Below are 20236 nucleotides of genomic sequence, written 5' to 3'. Positions count from 1 at the left end.
GACACCCGCCCTGAACCGGGATGAACCCCAATGTCTGCAGCGTACCCGAGGAACATTCCCTGTAAACCTCTTTGGGTTGTTTTAACCAGAGGGTTGGTTAAAGGACTCTTTGGCATTGAACTGCTCCCTGAATGGACACGGATTGTGTGACGTAGTCTACTCTACGCCACCAGTTGTTTCATTATTCAGTCCTGTATAGATGAGACTGACCCTCTCTCTCCTGCAGGATTGTGTATGTTCTGCAGTACTTGGGAAAGGCCAATATTGGAATGGTAGGTATGTGTGCCATTATTCAGTGTCTGTGTGTTACGCATGCATTCAATGACCGTCTTTGTACTATTTTTTTATGCATTTGTGCAAATTTTGTTTTGTGCGTACATGGTTGCATGTACATGAGCGTGTGCCAGACAGAGATAATTCTATCCTTCCTCCTATCCTGTTTGTTTTCCAGTGCGGCGGCAAGGAGGTTCTGCAACAGGCCATCCCACAGGTGCTGCAGAGGAACCTGCCAAGCAAGGTGTCAGCCCGCCCCTCCCCTCCTGTCCTACAAACACATAATGATGCATGATGATAACCACTGGTGTTTATCATGTAGAAGACCTGGTTTACTCTTTTATCATAAATGCTAAACTCATGTAATCTGGCCGACAGGAAGTGTACTTGGACTTGAAGGAAACACATTTGATTTGCACAGAAAAAAGCAGTAACACGGTAGGTAGTGCTGACCATTCAAATGTTATATATTATGGTGTGCATAGTTTGCGTATTTTTACAAATAAGACTTATTTTGTGGGAGGCAGGTCTCATTTGATTTTCTATTCCATAAACAGCCGAATACCGTGTGCTGTATATAAATAGTTTTGGTGTAACAATACAAGTCATATAGCCGGTAACAAGCAGGTTGTTCAAATTGAATGCAATGCCCAATTAGATACCGACATGAGCTTCTATTGATCTGGTTCTTGAATGTTCTTCCTTTAGGAACTTTTCCAGCATCACTATCCCGAGATCTCATGTGTTGGAAGGTTTGGCCAACCAGACTACACCATCTTTGCGTTCTGCGTGGCGTAAGTATGAGAATCTTTTTTTTGTAGTCCAACTACAAAATCATAAAGCGCATTATCAAAGGGCTCTATGGGTGTGCAAGTGAATTTAAAATGCCATTTGAACGCGTTAACCCAATTTAAGAAAAATTACATAACTGGTTACACCTCATGAAAAATTCATGAACACTGATCCAAATGGATGTCAGCCCTTCTAGCAGTGACGTAATTCCCCATAGGCAATCCTAGCCTGCTGCCATTGGCTCAGTAATCCAAGCTCTTGATTGGTCGCTTTCACAGAGACTCCCCAGAAACACATCTAGCGCCTGGCTTCTGCTGTGTGGCGCTCAGAACAAATCTGCCAGCCGAGTGTGAAGAGCTCGTCTGCCGAATAGGTAACCAGACGCTAATGTAGGGCACGCTCTAACAACCATGGTACCATCAGCTGTCCAGTATTGACCCGTCACTCGTTTTACAGCTACAGGGTTCAAACACACGGAGTGGTTTGTATGATGATCGGCTGAAGACTCCCTTATCCACCTGGAGATCCAAAGTACGACGTTGTTGATGTGTAGATTAAAAATCGTTTTTTGAACTAACAGTCTAGTCATTGCTCACATTAAAAACACACAAGACATGTTGTACTCGTAAAGACCTTTACTAGAAAGACATGTGACACCACTTCATAAATAGTATTAAATGTAGCTGCCAAGATTTTTATGTTGGAAAAATAACATGTAAAAAGCTGTCCAGAAAAATACAGGCGGGTTGTCTCCGCTGGGGATCGTGGTGTACAGTGAGCTGTTAACAATAACCCAACGCTACAACGAAACAGGCTGGTGGAGGAAGTAGAACGTAAGAGGGGGACCGCCCTTCGTGGAAGATGTCAAGAAGAAGTCAGCCATTTTGTTTTAAAAATAGTCATGTCCACCTTCAGGAAAGGCCCCCCCCGCCTCATCCGAGCCTTGAACTCAAGACTGCTCCAGGAAAAAGCCAGCCGTGGGGGGCGGGCGTAATGAATGTATGGTTAAAATGCACCACCCAATCACCAGAACAGGAGCAACTCCACCCCCACCAACACCACCACTTTGCTCTGAGTTCCGGTTTGTGGAATGACGGATGCATTTGGTGTCGTTCTAAAATAAAAAATAAATTCTGATGATAAATGTCCACAATACATTGGAGTGGGATAAATAGGGTCGCTGGTCGGCCCGGGGGTAGTCTCCTCTAGGCACGCTCGCCTCTTATCCTGCGGGCCAGCTGGATGTCCTTAGGCATGATAGTGACGCGCTTGGCGTGGATGGCGCAGAGGTTGGTGTCCTCGAACAGACCGACCAGGTAGGCTTCGCTGGCCTCCTGCAGGGGGGGAAGAGAGAGAGAATCAATACTCGACTCCTTTATTTGTGGACTTCTGCGTCATCTTCTACTTATTGCCACATCTCTTACACTTATTGCAGGTTGTACGTCCTGGAACTTAGAAATGACGTCTTATCGTAGCCCTCTTTGTTTGACTATTGGGAATGCTTTAACCTAATGTTTGACCGTGAATAAATAGTTAAATAAAAGACGTATTCGAAAGTATTAAGTATTAAGTATTCGAAAAACTGGCACTTAATGTATGCACTCATTTCACAGTGAACGCACTTGCACTTAAAAAATAATAGTCTCTTGTTTTGTCAAAAACTTAAGGCAAGTCGTGTTGGCTAAACGATCTTGATGTATATTTAAATGGAAAAGAGCCTTGTCTCTTTGTCAAGAGTGAACGCAGCGGTTCTTTGGCCCACCTGAAGGGCGCCGATGGCGGCGCTCTGGAAGCGCAGGTCGGTCTTGAAGTCCTGGGCGATCTCCCTGACCAGCCGCTGGAAGGGCAGCTTGCGGATCAGCAGCTCGGTGGACTTCTGGTAGCGACGGATCTCCCTGAGAGCCACGGTACCCGGCCTAGCAAAAAACCAGCGACAATTACTAAACATAGATATCATAACAGTGAAACGCGTTTAAAAGGCAACGGCAATAGCACGCGCCCCGGATGACGTCATTACCTGTAACGGTGAGGCTTCTTGACGCCCCCGGTGGACGGCGCGCTCTTTCTCGCCGCCTTGGTTGCGAGCTGCTTCCTTGGCGCCTTTCCTCCGGTGGACTTACGGGCGGTCTGCTTGGTTCTGGCCATGGCGCACTAAACTAAAAACAAAAAAAATACACAGCTCATTAATAATGATCACCTTCCTGGAACGATCGATGACGTCTGCCGCCAGCGACCACAACAAACGCCGACCGAAACAAAAGCAGCACAATAGGCGCCTGCGCGGGGAGACGCTCGGTAAGACCGCTCAAACTGGCTCCCCCCAACCCCCATCAGTGGGGGAGGCAGGGAGAACCGCTCCACTCCACCCATCTAGTGTCACTGCCGGGTTTACGGCCAGCCTCCCCGTCGAGGAAGGCACCTACAACACCGTGGCCACCGGGCGGTCGGTGCGGGCCGACCCAGCGGGCGCTCGGATCCAGCGGACCGGGCGGTCGTGGCCCGAGCAGGCGGTCCACCGACATCACCGTCAGCCCCCATGTTAGTTGTAAAGGGTTAGGGCCTGCAGGCCCAACACATGATCCGCTGGCGGTACTCTGTAGACCGTGGACCCGCGGTGGTCCGCTCCGACCCATTGTTCTATGAGGAGCTAACGTTAGCCGTTAGCTCCGCCAGCCCATGCCCCGCGGGTCGGGCTCCGGCTGCTTGGGGGTCCGAAACACCGCCGGGGTCCGTGTAAAACCACCATTCTACCATAAAAACACAAAACTAAATGGCTTACCGTGTGAAGATTTAACGATGAGGATTAACAAAAAACCGTCTGACGTCTTCCTTCGCGTTGTGTGTGGGTTGCGAGAGTTGGTGAGGGCTATAAATACTACAGCGTGACGTCACATGTAGACGGGAACGCTGTGATTGGTCCGTCTGGGTTTCAATTGTTGCGGATTATTTTTACATATTTTTTTAATGTGTGATATATGTTTTGATGTACAAGGATACACATATATAAATATAGATATATATATGCAGAAACTAGAGTTTCTGACAAAAGTACTTTTAATTGTAAGTCTCTTTCGATGAAAGCTTCTGCTAAATGCCCTAAATGTAGATTTAGTTTAGGCCTAGATAATATATATCAATCCCTCTATCTATCTATCTATCTATCTATCTATCTATCTATCTATCTATCTATCTATAGAGAGCGAGAGAGAGAGAGAGAGAGAGAGAGAGAGAGAGAGAGAGAGAGAGAGAGAGAGATAGTGAGAGAGATATAAGAGAGGTATATAGAAAGAGATATACGTCTAGAGGAAAATGTATATTTCAATCTCTATGCACATATATAGATCAATAAATACAGATCTATGTGTTTTCATGTATGAATGTGCACTTTGAACTGTATTCTATTGTGTGTATCTGCGTCCTGACTCCAGTCCAGAGGGGGGCGCCTGAGGCTCCATGCGACTGGTCTACAACCGACTAAAGACCACAAGAAGGAGACGAAGATTTAGCGCAATCCGGACCGCTATGGGCCGTTTATTCTGACAAAGCCATGGAATCGTTGGAAAAATTTGACATCAGAATTCATCATATAGAAATGTCCTGCCTTTGTAGTTTCTACCCGCCGTAATGTGCGCTGTACAACACTGGCGCGCGTGTGTGTGTGCGCGCGTGTGTGTGCGTGTGTGTGTGTGGGACTCCACGCAACACATTACCCCCTTTGCGTCCACTTCCCCCTTTGTTCGTGCGCATGCGCAGATCATTCCAGAATGCGGATTTGGGAGCTAACACAGTATAGCCACAGCAAGCTAAAAACAAGATCGTGGATACGAGGCCTGACGCGGGGAAATGTCTAAAAGTCACCCGCAGCTGCCGTCGTCGTGCCCGGGGGGGCCAGCGGCCCCATCCTCCGTCTCCTCCTCCCCCGCGGGGGGCTCCACCTCTCCCGCCAACGGGCTGAACATCCAGCCCGAGAAGCCTCAGCATTACACGTACGTACTAGTGTGGGACACACACACACACACCCACACACAAACACATCCACATCCACGTGTAAACAAACACACACGCACACACACACATGCATAGAAGTGCGCTCACATAAAGGCTCCCCATGCACCACTGAGTATACGTGACAGAATATATGTGTATATTCATGCTGCAGGAAACGCTCAATAATATGAGGGTGTGCATAAAGTTTGGCGCGTCTGGAGTTGGAGGCCCGCTGCGATCTTTAGTTCAGAACACTTGGTATCGGTGTGTACGCAATGGACGGCCCGGTGATGGTTCCGTCTCCTTCTCCTCCTCCTCCCCCCCAGGTACCTGAAGGAGTTCCGGACCGAGCAGTGCCCGCTGTTTGTCCAGCACAAATGCACCCAGCACCGGCCCTTCGCCTGCTTCCACTGGCACTTCCTGAACCAGCGGCGGCGAAGACCCATCCGCAGACGGGACGGGACGTTCAACTACAGCCCCGATGTGTACTGCACCAAATACGACGAGGGGACGGGCAGCTGCACCGAAGGGGACGAGTGAGTCTTTAAATTGTGCTTCACATCAGTTTAAGACACATATAACGTCAGTGTTGTGGTTTTTTTTAACGTCTGTTAAAATCAACAGGGCCATTCCACACTGAAGGTTTGAGTTTGTATGAAATTAAAACTCTTGGGGCCCATGTAAAATAGTGTAAAAACAAGTTTTGGTTGAGGGTGGTTTGTGTAAGTGCACGCTATTCATTTATGGCAGTCTTTTGAGAGGTGGAAGCTATCAACAATTGCATCAAACCAGACCCCTATCAGGTCGTTCTTAGCATTAGCAGTTGAAAGACGTATTGCATCGCCCTTGGTAGTCATTGAGGTGTAACGACCGCTATCAGAGACCAGTTGTGCACACCAAACAAATGCAAATGCTGCTCCGATGTGCGCTGATACCAGAGGCTTTGCAAACGTGCGAGTGGCCTCATAACCATTTGGAAGGGTCGTAAACTGTACCGTCTTCTCGGGGAGAAAGTGGCTGCATACCTCTACACAGAGGTGTGAAAAGAGTTTAAGTAGATTGTTTGCACAGTTTGGGCCGTATATTCTGTATGTTGCAGTATACATGTGCAAACTCAACCACAGAAAAATGAAAAAGTAATGGGTGTGTACCGGGTATTGATTTAATACGAACCAATGGGCACGTTATGCTGTTTGCAGAAGCACTGATAACGTGCTCAAGTACAGGCTTTATACTCGCTTATCATCCACCTCTGGAGGTCAAATTAAGAGCACTTTGACGCAAAGTACTCAGTATCTACATTAGCGTCTGCTTATCTATTCGGCAGACGAGCTCTTCACACTCGGCTGGCAGTATGAATCTGGCTATTTGTGAATTAATATTTGTTGTTCTTCTTGAGAGTGACTCCTTCACATGTATTTAAAGACCAATAACCCGGTTGACGCATATAACATGACCAAAACAAAAACATCACCTGGGTTTAGATTTATGTTTTTTTTATTCTGAATAAAATCATCAAAGATTGGTTAAAATGGTTGAGCTCTTGATGTACGAGAGACAAACGTTGATGCCATCTCTTCCTGCCGGTGCCAGGACCGCAGAGGCGCTCACCAGCCTCTGCAAAACACTCAAGGCTCACTTGTTCAGAGTTCACCTGGACCCTGCATAGCCCCCCTCCCCCCATGTTGTACGTCCTGGCACTTATTGTACGCGATATATTTTTGTTCCTCTTGTTTTCTGACAAACGTACGCTCTGTAAATTGCTTTGGATAAGAGCCTCCGCTCAGCGCCCTGAGTGTAAACAGAATCCCTGCAGCCCCCGTTTAGTCCGATTGGGCCTCAGCGCCCTGTCGTCATGCAGACTAAAGCGTGTGTTTCTACTGGCTGCGGTCCCGACCCTCACGCGCGTTGTGCTGTTCCGGTTCCCAGGTGTGCGTTCCTGCACCGCACGGCCGGAGACACGGAGCGGCGCTACCACCTGCGCTACTACAAGACGGGCTCCTGCATCCACGAGACGGACGGCAAGGGCCACTGCTCCAAGAACGGCTCGCACTGCGCCTTCGCCCACGGCTCCCACGACCTCCGCAGCCCCGTGTTCGACATCCGGTACGCTGTGTGTGTGTGTGTGTGTGTGTGTGTGTGTCTAAGACATGGGCATAAAAAACATAATTGAAACAAATGATGCGAGAATATTTGTTTCCATATCCGTTAAAGCAGGGTTTTTTCCTGTCTTACTGTGTGTGTGTGTGTGTGTGTGTGTGTGTCAGGAGGACTTTGCATTGGGGTCGTTTGTGTACACGTGGACTGAGTGTCGCCTAAGGCGTAGTCTCTGAGCTTCCAGGCTCATGACCTCGTGCATGTTTCAGCCATGAGCAGATGGCTCACATCATCATACCACGGGACATCCAACGGAGATTGGTCTTTGGTATCATTAAGTGTATTAGTTGTGTTCTGTGTAAGTCCATGCATAACCAGACACAGAACATAACTAAAACATGGTTTCCATGTCTCTTAGCGTGTCATGGGGCTGCTCGATTATTGGAAAAATCATAATCACGATTATTACGGTCAATATTGAAATCACGATTATTCAAACGATTATTTTTGAGTTTGAAAACATGTACTTATTCAGCATGTCTCTCCCAAAGAAAACTTTGTAACAGAACTTTGAAAATTTGCCTTAAAAATACACAAAATGGTCAAAAAGAAAATGTTCCAATCTAAAATAATTTAAAGATATGTATCCAGCTGTTCTGCGCTTTCTATAAAACAATAAATAAAAAATATTAAAAAGAATATTAAAAAAAAAATCGCAAAACTCGATTATGTTAATTTTGTGATCGTTTGACGCTAAAATCGAAATCACGGTCAAAATTCGATTAATCGCCCAGCCCTATGTCTAGGTGAGCATTTCCCATACAAATCACATTCTCAATCAAAAGTATGTTTTGTGAACTCTTTGGAGAGAAGCGTCTGTTAAATGCCCTGAATGTGACGCATCACCAAACCCTGCACAACGTGGAAGCGCTAGTGGGCGTTGTGACGGAGGTCCTCCCGGAGCAGGTCTGTGAGCCTCCGGGCTGATGTCGTGTTTCCTCTCCCTCCTCCAGGGAGGTGCAGGTGATCGAGTCCCTGGGAGGCCCCGGGGCCACGGAGGGCGGGGGCAGCGGCGGCGGGGACGGCCAATCAGGGCAGGCCGCCAGCACGGCCCTCATAGAGAAGATCTTGAGTGAGGAGCCGCGGTGGCAAGGTATTACATAATAATGATAATCATAATAATAACGCAACATAAATATGCTGATGGTGGTAATGGTAACATGCTGTCCGTAGGTTGAAGCTTCGCCATAAAACGTAACACTGAGTCTTGATGTGTTCCTTATACTCACCTTGGGGCAGGATGCATAACGGTCAAAGGAAGAATTTAAACCCAGACTCACGTCTTCAGCTGTCTTTCATTATGATTCAGCTTAATAGTGTGATATATTCAGCTTTATCCTGTGATATATTCAGCTTTATGCTGTGATATATTCAGCTTTATGTTGTGATATATTCAGCTTTATGCTGTGATATATTCAGCTTTATGTTGTGATATATTCAGCTTTATGTTGTGATATATTCAGCTTTATGTTGTGATATATTCAGCTTTATGCTGTGATATATTCAGCTTTATGTTGTGATATATTCAGCTTTATGTTGTGATATATTCAGCTAGGATTCTCCCAATGTTTCCCATCTGGGATTCATAATGTACACATGATGTAGTTTCAAATGAGCTGCTCATTGAGTCACTGCCACCGATGATAACCTGTTCCTACGCTGCCGGAGTCGACGGCTGTGATGGGTGTGATGTATGAGAGGGGGCGGGGCCAGGACACAATGGAGGTGTGATGTATGAGAGGGGGCGGGGCCAGGACACAATGGAGGTGTGATGTATGAGAGGGGGCGGGGCCAGGACACAATGGAGGTGTGATGTATGAGAGGGGGCGGGGCCAGGACACAATGGAGGTGTGATGTATGAAGGGGGCGGGGCCAGGACACATAATGGAGGTGTGATGTATGAAGGGGCGGGGCCAGGACACAATGGAGGTGTGATGTATGAAGGGGGCGGGGCCAGGACACATAATGGAGGTTGTTAAAGGAGACAATCAAAGGAGCCATGATGTATTCTGCAGGTGGTAATTATCTGGCGTCTCCCTGTCTCCCCCCCCCCCCCCTCAGACAACACCTACGTGCTGTCCCACTACAAGACGGAGCTCTGCAAGAAACCACCACGCCTCTGTCGCCAAGGTTACGCCTGCCCGTACTACCACAACAGCAAAGACCGCCGCCGCAGCCCGCACAAACACAAGTACAGGTACAAACGCACAAACACTGACACACAAACACAAGTACAGGGAGAGACGCACAAACACAAACACAGGTAGAGACGCACAAAACACAAGTACAGGTACAAACGCACAAATAAAGACACACAAGTACAAGGAGAGACTCACAAACACAAACACAGGTAGAGACGCACAAAAAACAAGTACAGGTACAGACGCACAAACACAAGTAGAGACACACAAACACAAGAACAGGTACGGACGCACAAACACAAGTACAGGTACAAACGCATAAATACGGACGCACAAACACAAGTACAGGTAGAGACACACAAATACGCCACAAAAACACAAATAGAGACGCACAAACACAAGTAGAGGCACACAAACACAAACACAAGTACAGGCAGGGACGCAAAACAAGGATTAGAGACGCACAAACACAGACACGTAAACACAGTGTGTGTAGTACAGGTAGAAACGCACAAACACAAGCAGAGACACACAAGCACTGGTAGAGACACACAAACACAAGGCAGGCCTGGAGAACGTTAACACATTCTAAACCTTGAGCCGCTGATCACACGTCAGTGTATGCAGCTGGAGGACGGCTCATTGCTAGCCTGGGTATACCCAGGCTAGCAATGAGCCTGGATCCCATGGATCCGATTTTTCGCCTGAGATAGGGAACCAATCACAGAACAGAGAGGGACGGCAAGACGATGACGACGTCTATGCGACACACCCATCGTCTTCTTCCTCATCGAATTTCTGTCGCTCTACATACTTCATCTGGTATAATTGATACGATTGGCTATGAGCTACGTACAGACTCACACGATAAGACATTCGTAGCGCCCAATAAACGGCTCCGGGCAATCGTAAACCACGCCTCAAACACGAGAAAATGAATGTGTGGTTCACAGGCCTCTTCTCAGTGTAGATTGAGATGAGGTCTGGCGTTAGCCATTACAGACGTGTGAGACCACCTGCTGTGTGCCCCCCCCCCCCCCCCCCCCCCCACAGAGCCCTGCCCTGCCCAGCGGTGAAGCACAGCGAGGAGTGGGGAGACCCCAGTAAATGTGAAGGGGCAGAGGGATGCCAGTATTGTCACACACGCACCGAGCAGCAGTTCCACCCAGAGGTAGGTCACACACACACACACACACACACACACACACACACACACACACACACACACACACACACACACACACACACACACACACATCATAACAGCACAATGGATTCTAATTAGGGCTGAACGATTTGGGGAAATAACCTAATTGCAATTATTTTGACCAATATCGCGATTTAATGTGCGATTTTTATTTTATTTATTGAGTTCCATATGTTCTGTATTATTCACTAAAAGAGCAATAACTCATTCTTTAGTATGACCAACACAACATTGGAAGTAGTCAACATATAAACTGCTCTTTCCCTTAGGCCAGGCCGACGTGTTGAGATGAATTGATATTATAACATCTTGATTTAACTATTGAATTGTTAAAGAAAAAATAAATTTCAGTCAGTAATGGCAACAAATCCAAAAAAGAATTGATTATTATTGTTATTATTAATCTTTTAATCACAGCCATTGTGATTTGCATATCGCGTTCTATTACATCGCGATTTCGATTTAAATTCGGTTAATCGTTCGCTCTTTCCACCAATCACAGCTCAAGCTCAGCATCAGGGCTGGCTTGCGATTGACCTGCCCAAACTCTCTGGATGTTCCTCATCCTGGCCTCCTCACGCCCGAGGCTGTACGTGGAGGCTAGGCTAACATGCTAACATCAATGGGTTTGACAGCCTCTCTCTGGGCGTGTTGTTGCTCTCTCTCCAGATCTATAAGTCCACCAAGTGCAACGACATGCAGCAGAGCGGCAGCTGTCCCCGCGGGCCCTTCTGTGCCTTCGCTCACATCGAAAGTAAGAACCAATGAGAGGCCGCGGTACCACTGCTAGACTCCCATTCAGATTTATTTCTTGTTTATAAAAATGTGGCCGATGTGAGACTTCAGTGTGAGGAACTGCGTGTGTCAGGTGACGTCACACAGGCAGCACGAGGTGTAGTCAACATGGAGGCCGCTGAAGTCACTGCCACTGCCACCGCTGAGCGGCTTTTTCCTTTTTATTTGTGAAGCAGTGCAGTTCAACTGCGGTTTTGGCAGAGCTTCAGTGCAGCCTTAAACGCTCAGGAGTCTTCCACAGTGAAAGAGCACCAAAAAGAAGGCGGTTTGATGTCGTTGTGCAACGTGTTAATGAAATTGCCCATCAGGACTAACGATATTCAGGAGGAAACACACAGGTGCTCCTCTGGGGGACGGATCGATAACGCCTCACAGTCCAACTCACGACGGGCTTCATTGGACCGCACTGGGTCGGTTCAGCCTATTCACCATCTCTCCCTGACCTCCTCCCCCTCAGAGCCCTTCGTCCCCGACACGGAGCCCCCGTTCCCCAACCCCGGCTCCCCGGTGCCCCACCACGCGGCCCCGGAGCCCCTCCCTGCGGGCAGCCCCTCCCCGGGTCCGGGGGGGCCCCCGGGCCACGCCCCCGGCTGCCTGGGACTGGCCTTCTCGCCAGGCACGGGGGGGCGGGGCATGGCGGAGCAGGGGCTGCTGGGAAGAGTGATGGCGCTCTGCGAGGAGGCGTCAGGGGGCGGGGGCCCCACAGGGGAGCCGCTCTCCCCCTGGGGGCGGGAGGCGGGGTACGGCCGCGCCCCGGGGTTCGAGAGGGAAGACCAGGTGAGGGGGGCCGCTCACACCTGGCTGATCCACACACGTTCTGCATATTCGTTTTATCTGCTAAATGTATCGTAGAAATGTACATTTACATTCAGGGTGTTTAGCAGACGCTTTTATCCAAAGCGACTCACTATAGTATATATAATATAATAAGTACATCTGTCAGAAGAAAGAGAAACAACAGTATATCGGTGCAGTAAGGATGTTCCTAGAACCAAATGCTAAGCACTAACCATCGCTAGGTTAACCCATTCCCCGTATACAACAGAGACAGCTAGGATAAGACGCTACACAATGCTATTTTTAAGTGCCAGGACGTACCTCAGACAATTAGTGTGTAGAAGGGGTGGTGGGAGGAAAGGGGGGAGGCTATGCAGAGGTGATCGCTGAACAGACAGGGATGGATGGCTCTTTGTTTGTGTTCTTTGGTTGTGTCGGGCCGCGTGACCCGTGGTCCTCTGGCTCAACCCGTTCTGTTTCTGTTCTTCAAAGGCAAAGCAGATGCAAAGGAGTTTTGTGCTGGAGCAGCGGAACAAACAGGTACATCTCCCCTGCATCCCCTTTCTCTCTCTCTCTCTCGCTCTTGCTCTCTCTCGCTCTCTCTCCAGTCACGCCGTTGTGCATGCCGGGATTCACACAATACAGCTGATGACAATCACCCCTAGCTGAGGATATGCCCATCGGCCAACTTGTACCGGCATGCTGGACAGATGTACATCTGTACCAAAGGCTGCACAGAAGGAAACAAAAAAGGGTTAGGGAAAAGCCCATCTCAGGAGGTAGAGCTGGTTGACTTGTAACCAGAAGGTTGCTAGTTCGAACCTGGCTTCTCCTAGTTGAGTGTCGAGGTGTCCCTGAGCGAGACGCCTCACCCTGACTGCTCCCGACGAGCTGGCTGTCGCCCTGTGGGGGGGTGACTCCGCCGTCGTTGTGTGAGTGTGTATTAACCGCTGTAAGTCGCTTTGGATAAATGCGTCTTCTAATGGCCCTTAAAGGGTTATTCCGGTGTAAAATAGATTTGGGATATGTTTTGCATGATAGCGAGTTGAAACGTTCGTTTTGGGGCACAAAAAACGCATATAGACGCTTTCTTCAGTTGGCTGTTTTTAGCCGATTCTATCAAAACGCTATAAACTTGGAACGATAGGGGCACTGGTTATGGTAAAACTAAATCGCTATTTTAAACCACTTAAAAGGCTAAAAGTAGCCTGACACTTCTTTGGTAGTATAATAAGGGTCTTAACATATAAAACGAGGCATTGAGAACTTTGTAACTTTGAACTTTGTACTCGATAGGTCGATTGACGAACACAGAGATTGTGACATCCATCAGCAACATGCAAGCTCTGTGTTCGCCAATCTACTTATCGAGTCTTAAAAACAAAATGGCGTTGACGGGTGATCTACTGATGGTATTGTGTGTATAAAATGTCATTTTTAATAAACAATCTGTACACTTACAAAGTTCTCAATGCCTTGTTTTATATGTTAAGACCCTTATTATACTACCAAAGAAGTGTCGGGCTACCTATTAGCCTTTTTAAGTGATTTAAAATAGCGATTTAGTTTTTACCATAACCAGTGCCCCCATCGTTCCAAGTTTGTAGCGTTTTGATAGAATCGGCTAAAAACAGCCAACTGAAGAAAGCGTCTATATACGGTTTTTGTGCTCCAAAACGAACGTTTCAACTCGTTATCATACAAAACAAATCCGTTTTACACCGGAATTACCCTTTAATGTACATTAGCGTAGAGTTAAAGAAAGATAGGCAGAACAAGGAGACTCTTGTGTCCTTGGTCCACTAATGTAGCGGGTCCGCTGGGAAAAAAACGGATGAAGCTGTGCATGTCAACGTAGCGAGTCTCTCCATAAACCATGCCCCCCCCCCCCACCAGGACCTGCTGGTGTTCCTGCCGGTGGGCAGTCCCCTGAGCTTGTCCTCCAGCGTGCCCTCCAGCCTGGCGGCCACCCCGCCCAGCCCTGCCTCCCTGGGGGCCGGCCTCTGCTCGGGCATGAACGCCAACGCTCGGCCCTTCTACCCCCCCAGCGAGACGGTGGAGTCGGTGGTCGGTGAGAAACACGTTTCTGTTTCTGTTCGAAGGGTTAGGTTGGGTTTCCTTTCGGCTTGTTAAGAACTGGAGTGTGTGTGCGTGTGTTATGTTGGGTTGTGTTGCTGAGCGTGTGCTGTGTTGCTGAGCGTGCGTACGTGTGTGCGTCGTCTTGCTGAGTGTGTGCGTTGTGTTGTGTTGCTGAGTGTGCATGGGTTGTGTTGTGTTGCTGAGTGTATTCGTGTTGGGTTGTGTTGTGTTGCTGAGCGTGTGTTGTGTTGTGTTGCTGAGCGTGCGTGTGTGCGTTGTCTTGCTGAGTGTGTGTGTTGTGTTGTGTTGCTGAGTGCGTGGGTTGTGTTGTGTTGCTGAGTGTGTGCGTTGTGTTGGTTTGTGTTGCTGTGCATGGGTTGTGTTGGTTTGTGTTGCTGTGCGTGCGTTGTGTTGGTTTGTGTTGCTGTGCGTGGGTTGTGTTGTGTTGTGTAGCTGAGCGTGTGTGTGCGTTCTGTTGTGTTACAGAGTCTGCGCTGGACGATCTGGACCTAAACGACTTCGGCGTGTCGGCGCTGGAGAGAAGCCTCGACTGCAGCTCCAACCCACCCAGCGGGGGGGTGATGCGCGGTACACACGCACGCACACACACGCACGGAGAGACACACACACACTACTAGGTGTCTATGTGTGACACACAGACACACGCACGCAAACACACACACACACTCCTGTGCTAAACGTTAGCAGGCTGTAGGTATTAAGGTTTGAGAGCGTTCAGTGGTGTTCTCTGATTGCGATGCATTCCTTTAGGGTGGTGTTGGACCAGTGCACGGAGTGTAAGCCAGGATGCAGATCTGAAACAAGGTCTATCTACAAAGATGTTGTATATTATTCTCATAAATGAAAGTGTCCTTCTGTCTGACCTTCCAGGGGGCAGCCACCTGCAGAGCTCCGCCCCCGTCAACATCCCAGGGTCCCTCAGTAGCTCCGCCCCCTTCAGCTCGCCATCGCCCTCTCCACCAGTCAGAACGCACACCTCGCCCTTCTTCTCCTCACACCTGTCGCAGCTCGGCCAATCGGAGAGCGGCTACATGGGCCAATCACACGGCTCTCTAGGTACGGCTGAGGGGTCACAGGGAACCACATGAGGTCTGATGGATCACGTTGGGGCTAACCCGGGGCTAACCCTAACCCTAGGGCTCAGGTTGGGGCTAACCCTAGGGCTAACCCTGACCCTAGGGCTCAGGTTGGGGCTAACCCTAGGGCTAACCCTAACCCTAGGGCTCAGGTTGGGGCTAACCCTAGGGCTAACCCTAACCCTAGGGCTCAGGTTGGGGCTAACCCTAGGGCTAACCCTAACCCTAGGGCTCAGGTTGGGGCTAACCCCAGGGCTAACCCGGGGCTAACCCCAGGGCTAACCCGGGGCTAACCCTAGGGCTAACCCAGACCCTAGGGCTCAGGTTGGGGCTAACCCGGGGCTAACCCTGACCCTAGGGCTAACCCGGGGCTAACCCAGGGCTAACTCAGGGCTAACCCTGACCCTAGGGCTAACCCGGGGCTAACCCAGGGCTAACCCGGGGCTAACCTTGACTCTAAGGGGCTGTAAGGAGGAGGCTTGTGGCTGGTCTGTCGGGTCCACATCTTCCACAAAGCCTCCCAGAGTTTCGATAACGATATGGTGTATAATGTTATAGTCGTGTGTTGGGCTGCGTGATATATCGTTTTCGTATCGAAACCGTGACAACATCAGTTGCATGGAATCGTCTTGGTTACAGAAAAGTCCAAAAACAGGAACTTTTTCTAGAGTGCGTTGCAATTGTTTCCTCAAAACAAAACAAAAAATCCCATTTAATTCGCTATCATCAAGCTCTGTATAACGAGTGTATATTGGCCAATCTTTTTTTAAATCTCAATATGAAAAACACAAAAATATATGATAGACAAAATATCGTAATACGATTATCTTCCAATATGGCGCAGCCCTAGTCGTAGGTTATGAGGCTGTGTTGCGTGAGGAGGTACGGTATGGGTCAAGGGTCACGCTCTGACGTCTCCAGGTCTGAACGGGATGAGCAGCAGCATCTGGGAGCACTTCCCGTCGGGACAGGGCTCCCCCGGAACCCCCCCCGCTGCCCAGACGGCCGAGATGAGCCGGCTACGGCAGGAGCTAGAGGAAACCCAGCGCACCCTCAAGTCCTGGGACCACAGCTGGAGGCACACGGCTCAGGTGAGAGGGTGAGGGGTGAGGGACTGGAGGCACACGGCTCAGGTGAGAGGGTGAGGGGTGAGGGACTGGAGGCTCAGGGGAGAGGGTGAGGGGTGAGGGACTGGAGGCACACGGCTCAGGTGAGAGGGTGAGGGGTGAGTGACTGGAGGCACACGGCTCAGGTGAGAGGGTGAGGGGTGAGGGACTGGAGACACACGGCTCAGGTGAGAGAGTGAGGGGTGAGGGGTGAGGGACTGGAGGCACACGGCTCAGGTGAGAGGGTGAGGGGGTGAGGGACTGGAGACACACGGCTCAGGTGAGAGAGTGAGGGGGTGAGGGACTGGAGGCACACGGCTCAGGTGAGAGGGTGAGGGGTGAGGGGGTGAGTGACTGGAGACACACGGCTCAGGTGAGAGAGTGAGGGGGTGAGTGACTGGAGGCTCAGTTGAGAGGGTGAGGGGTGAGGGACTGGAGGCACACGGCTCAGGTGAGAGGGTGAGGGGTGAGGGGGTGAGGGACTGGAGGCACACGGCCCAGGTGAGAGAGTGAGGGGGTGAGTGACTGGAGGCTCAGGTGAGAGGGTGAGGGGTGAGTGACTGGAGGCACACGGCTCAGGTGAGAGGGTGAGGGGGTGAGGGACTGGAGGCTCAGGTGAGAGGGTGAGGGGTGAGGGGTGAGTGACTGGAGGCACACGGCTCGGGTGAGGGGGTGAGGGACTGGAGCCACACCGCTCAGGTGAGAGGGTGAGGGACTGGAGCCACACCGCTCAGGTGAGAGGGTGAGGGGTGAGGGGGTGAGGGACTGGAGGCACACGGCTCAGGTGAGAGGGTGAGGGGTGAGGGGGTGAGGGACTGGAGGCACACGGCTCAGGTGAGAGGGTGAGGGGGTGAGTGACTGGAGGCACACGGCTCAGGTGAGAGGGTGAGGGGGGACTGGAGGCTCAGGTGAGGGGGTGAGTGAGTGACTGGAGCCACACCGCTCAGGTGAGAGGGTGAGGGGGGACTGGAGGCTCAGGTGAGAGGGTGAGGGGGTGAGTGGAGACTGCTGTGTGTGTGTGTGTGTGTGTGTGTGTGTGTGTGTGTGTGTGTGTGTGTGTGTGTGTGTGTGTGTGTGTGTGTGTGTGTGTGTGTGTGTGTGTGTGTGTGTGTGTGTGTGTGATGTATCCTCTAGCACTTGAAGCAGTTTTGAAGAATCGTCTGAACTAGAATGGCTCTCTGTATCTCCCCGGTTCAATGCTCCCACTGTGAGTCGCTTTGGGCCGAAGCGTCCGCTAAATAAATGTTTTGTAATGCAGTCCATCGTCCTTATTGTCAAGACAGGAAGTTGGCAAGACGAGCTGCTTGGACTCATCTCCTCCTAGTCGACAGAATGAAATACCATTAGCTACAGTCGACAAAAGTTTAAGTCACGATGGATAGTGTTTGCCCCGTTATGATTTATGAAGACTTTTGATTTAATCAAAAGCTTGAATATCAACCAAGAGCAACAGGGGGGCAGACAATAGCCGGGGAACCAGACGAATCTGGCAAGCTCGTGTTTCCTTTGCTCTGTGGATGAGGTCTGCCTCCCCCTCTATAGAAAATAATTTAGGAGATAGACCAATCCCAACCGCTTATCTGGTTTAACCCAGTTATAGTCGGTTTAACCCGACCGCTGGTTTAACCTGTTGGTTTAACTGACCGCTGGTTTAACCCGTTGGTTTAACCCGACCGCTGGTTTAACCCGTTGGTTTAACTGACTGCTGGTTTAACCCGTTGGTTTAACTGACCGCTGGTTTAACCCGTTGGTTTAACCCGACTGCTGGTTTAACCCGTTGGTTTAACCCGACTGCTGGTTTAACCCGTTGGTTTAACTGACCGCTGGTTTAACCCGTTGGTTTAACCTGTCCGCTGGTTTAACCCATTGGTTTAACCCGTCCGCTGGTTTAACCCGTTGGTTTAACCCGACTGCTGGTTTAACTGACCGCTGGTTTAACCCGTTGGTTTAACCCGACTGTTGGTTTAACCCGTCTCTAACTGGTTTGACCCGTATACCCCCCCCCCCCCCCCCCCAGACCTGGGCGGCGCTCAAGGCGGACGCGGAGGACTCGCGGGCCCGCGCCTCGCGCATCGCCATGGAGACGGAGCGGGGGCTGCAGGCGGAGGAGGCGGTGCAGCGGCAGACCTCCCTCCTGCGGGAGGCGCTGGAGAGCCTGCGGGGCGGGGAGGACCCCCACCTGGCCGTCCACCAGCTGCAGCTGCTGCAGCGTCTCCCGCTGGAGCCCGCCCTCAGCCTGCAGGCCCAGCTGGGGAGCTGCCTGCACACCGTGGAGCAGGTGACCCGCACGCACACACACACACACGCACACACGCACACAGACACAGATACACACACACACACACACACACAGATACACACACACCTGTATTGTGCATCTTCCTAAAGAAGTGTGTGACCTGTGGTCGACTTCGGCTCAGGAGGTAGAGTGAATTGACTTGTGTCCGGTGACTCAGATCTACTACGGAGCCTGTTTGACTGAATGCTTACGTTAACATTTACATCCACGGCATTTAGCAGACGCTTTTATCCAAAGCGACTGACGATAAGGACATTTGTCAGCGGAAAGGGAAATGGGCTATGCAGAGTCTACAGCAGGTGAACTCTGAACAAGAGAGCCTTGATAACGCTCTCCTTACAGGCTCCATGGCAGATCTGAGAGATGATCCCTCTGCTCCACCATGAAGCCTGTGGGACTGTCACACGGGGTCGAGGGTGGAGCTGAGGGCTCTAACAGAGAGCCTGGGGGATGGACACGGGGGACACGGGGACTGACCGTGTCCCTCCCCCAGGCTCTGTTAGAGCCCTCAGCTCCAACCCCGACCCCGTGTGACTGACAGCCCCGTGTCCCTCCCCCAGGCTCTCTATTAGAGCCCTCAGCTCCACCCCCGACCCCGTGTGACTGACTGACCGTGTCCCTCCCCCAGGCTCTCTATTAGAGCCCTCAGCTCCACCCCCGACCCCGTGTGACTGACTGACCGTGTCCCTCCCCCAGGCTCTCTATTAGAGCCCTCAGCTCCACCCCCGACCCCGTGTGACTGACTGACCGTGTCCCTCCCCCAGGCTCTCTATTAGAGCCCTCAGCTCCACCCCCGACCCCGTGTGACTGACAGCCCCGTGTCCCTCCCCCAGGCTCTCTATTAGAGCCCTCAGCTCCACCCCCGACCCCGTGTGACTGACAGCCCCGTGTCCCTCCCCCAGGCTCTCTATTAGAGCCCTCAGCTCCACCCCCGACCCCGTGTGACTGACTGACCGTGTCCCTCCCCCAGGCTCTCTATTAGAGCCCTCAGCTCCACCCCCGACCCCGTGTGACTGACAGCCCCGTGTCCCTCCCCCAGGCTCTGTTAGAGCCCTCAGCTCCACCCCGACCCCGTGTGACTGACTGACCGTGTCCCTCCCCCAGGCTCTCTATTAGAGCCCTCAGCTCCACCCCCGACCCCGTGTGACTGACTGACCGTGTCCCTCCCCCAGGCTCTCTATTAGAGCCCTCAGCTCCACCCCCGACCCCGTGTGACTGACTGACCGTGTCCCTCCCCCAGGCTCTCTATTAGAGCCCTCAGCTCCACCCCCGACCCCGTGTGACTGACTGACCGTGTCCCTCGCCAGGCGCTGTTCCGGCGGCAGCGGCCGTGCTGCGTGTCGTGCGGGGGCCCCGGAGCCGTCAGCCTGCCCTGCGCTCACGGCCTCCAGTGTGACGGCTGCTCGGGCTCCGCCCCCTGCCCGCTGTGCCCCCCACAGAGCCCGGACCAGCAGCTCTCCTGACCACCTGCTGGGGGCGCTGGTCCCAGACCAGTCCGTCCTGATTCCACAGCGGGGACCAGCAAA

At 51.1% G+C, this 20236-nt stretch overlaps 2 protein-coding genes and 1 long non-coding RNA gene across 4 annotated transcripts; 2 read left to right on the top strand and 1 right to left on the bottom strand.

Moving 5' to 3' along the window:
• Positions 1–2: 2 nt before the first annotated feature.
• On the top strand, positions 3–1617 carry LOC307090102. Its single transcript, XR_013812639.1, has 6 exons — positions 3–272; positions 452–517; positions 652–711; positions 982–1067; positions 1344–1438; positions 1522–1617. It is a non-coding gene; the product is annotated as an uncharacterized lncRNA (long non-coding RNA).
• Positions 1618–1682: 65 nt separating this feature from the next.
• Positions 1683–3926, bottom strand: LOC307090101 (histone H3.3A). Its single transcript, XM_079756647.1, has 4 exons — positions 3845–3926; positions 3083–3221; positions 2828–2981; positions 1683–2399 (listed from the first exon to the last, which is right to left on the bottom strand). Exons 2-4 carry the CDS (start codon positions 3208–3210, stop codon positions 2271–2273), a joined length of 411 nt encoding a protein of 136 aa, XP_079612773.1. The 5' UTR covers positions 3211–3221; positions 3845–3926; the 3' UTR covers positions 1683–2270.
• Positions 3927–4838: 912 nt separating this feature from the next.
• Positions 4839–20188, top strand: unk (unk zinc finger). 2 transcript variants are annotated; one of them, XM_079757211.1, is made up of 15 exons: positions 4839–5051; positions 5379–5588; positions 6982–7158; positions 8163–8302; positions 9271–9400; positions 10404–10521; positions 11227–11311; positions 11810–12129; positions 12622–12669; positions 14026–14200; positions 14695–14796; positions 15100–15285; positions 16227–16396; positions 18429–18689; positions 20018–20188. In XM_079757211.1, the coding sequence occupies exons 1-15, from the start codon at positions 4909–4911 to the stop codon at positions 20171–20173; spliced, it is 2421 nt and encodes an 806-aa protein (XP_079613337.1). In that variant the 5' UTR covers positions 4839–4908; the 3' UTR covers positions 20174–20188. The 2 variants fall into 2 exon arrangements, with proteins under 2 accessions (XP_079613337.1, XP_079613336.1); XM_079757210.1 differs by having other exon boundaries at positions 9271–9406.
• Positions 20189–20236: the final 48 nt, after the last annotated feature.

This window comes from Pollachius pollachius, assembly GCF_949987615.1.
Source record: "Pollachius pollachius genome assembly, chromosome: 19".
Classification (NCBI taxonomy): domain Eukaryota; kingdom Metazoa; phylum Chordata; class Actinopteri; order Gadiformes; family Gadidae; genus Pollachius; species Pollachius pollachius.
The sequence above is the reverse complement of the archived record's forward strand: the minus strand, read 5'-3'. Positions and strand labels throughout refer to the sequence as shown.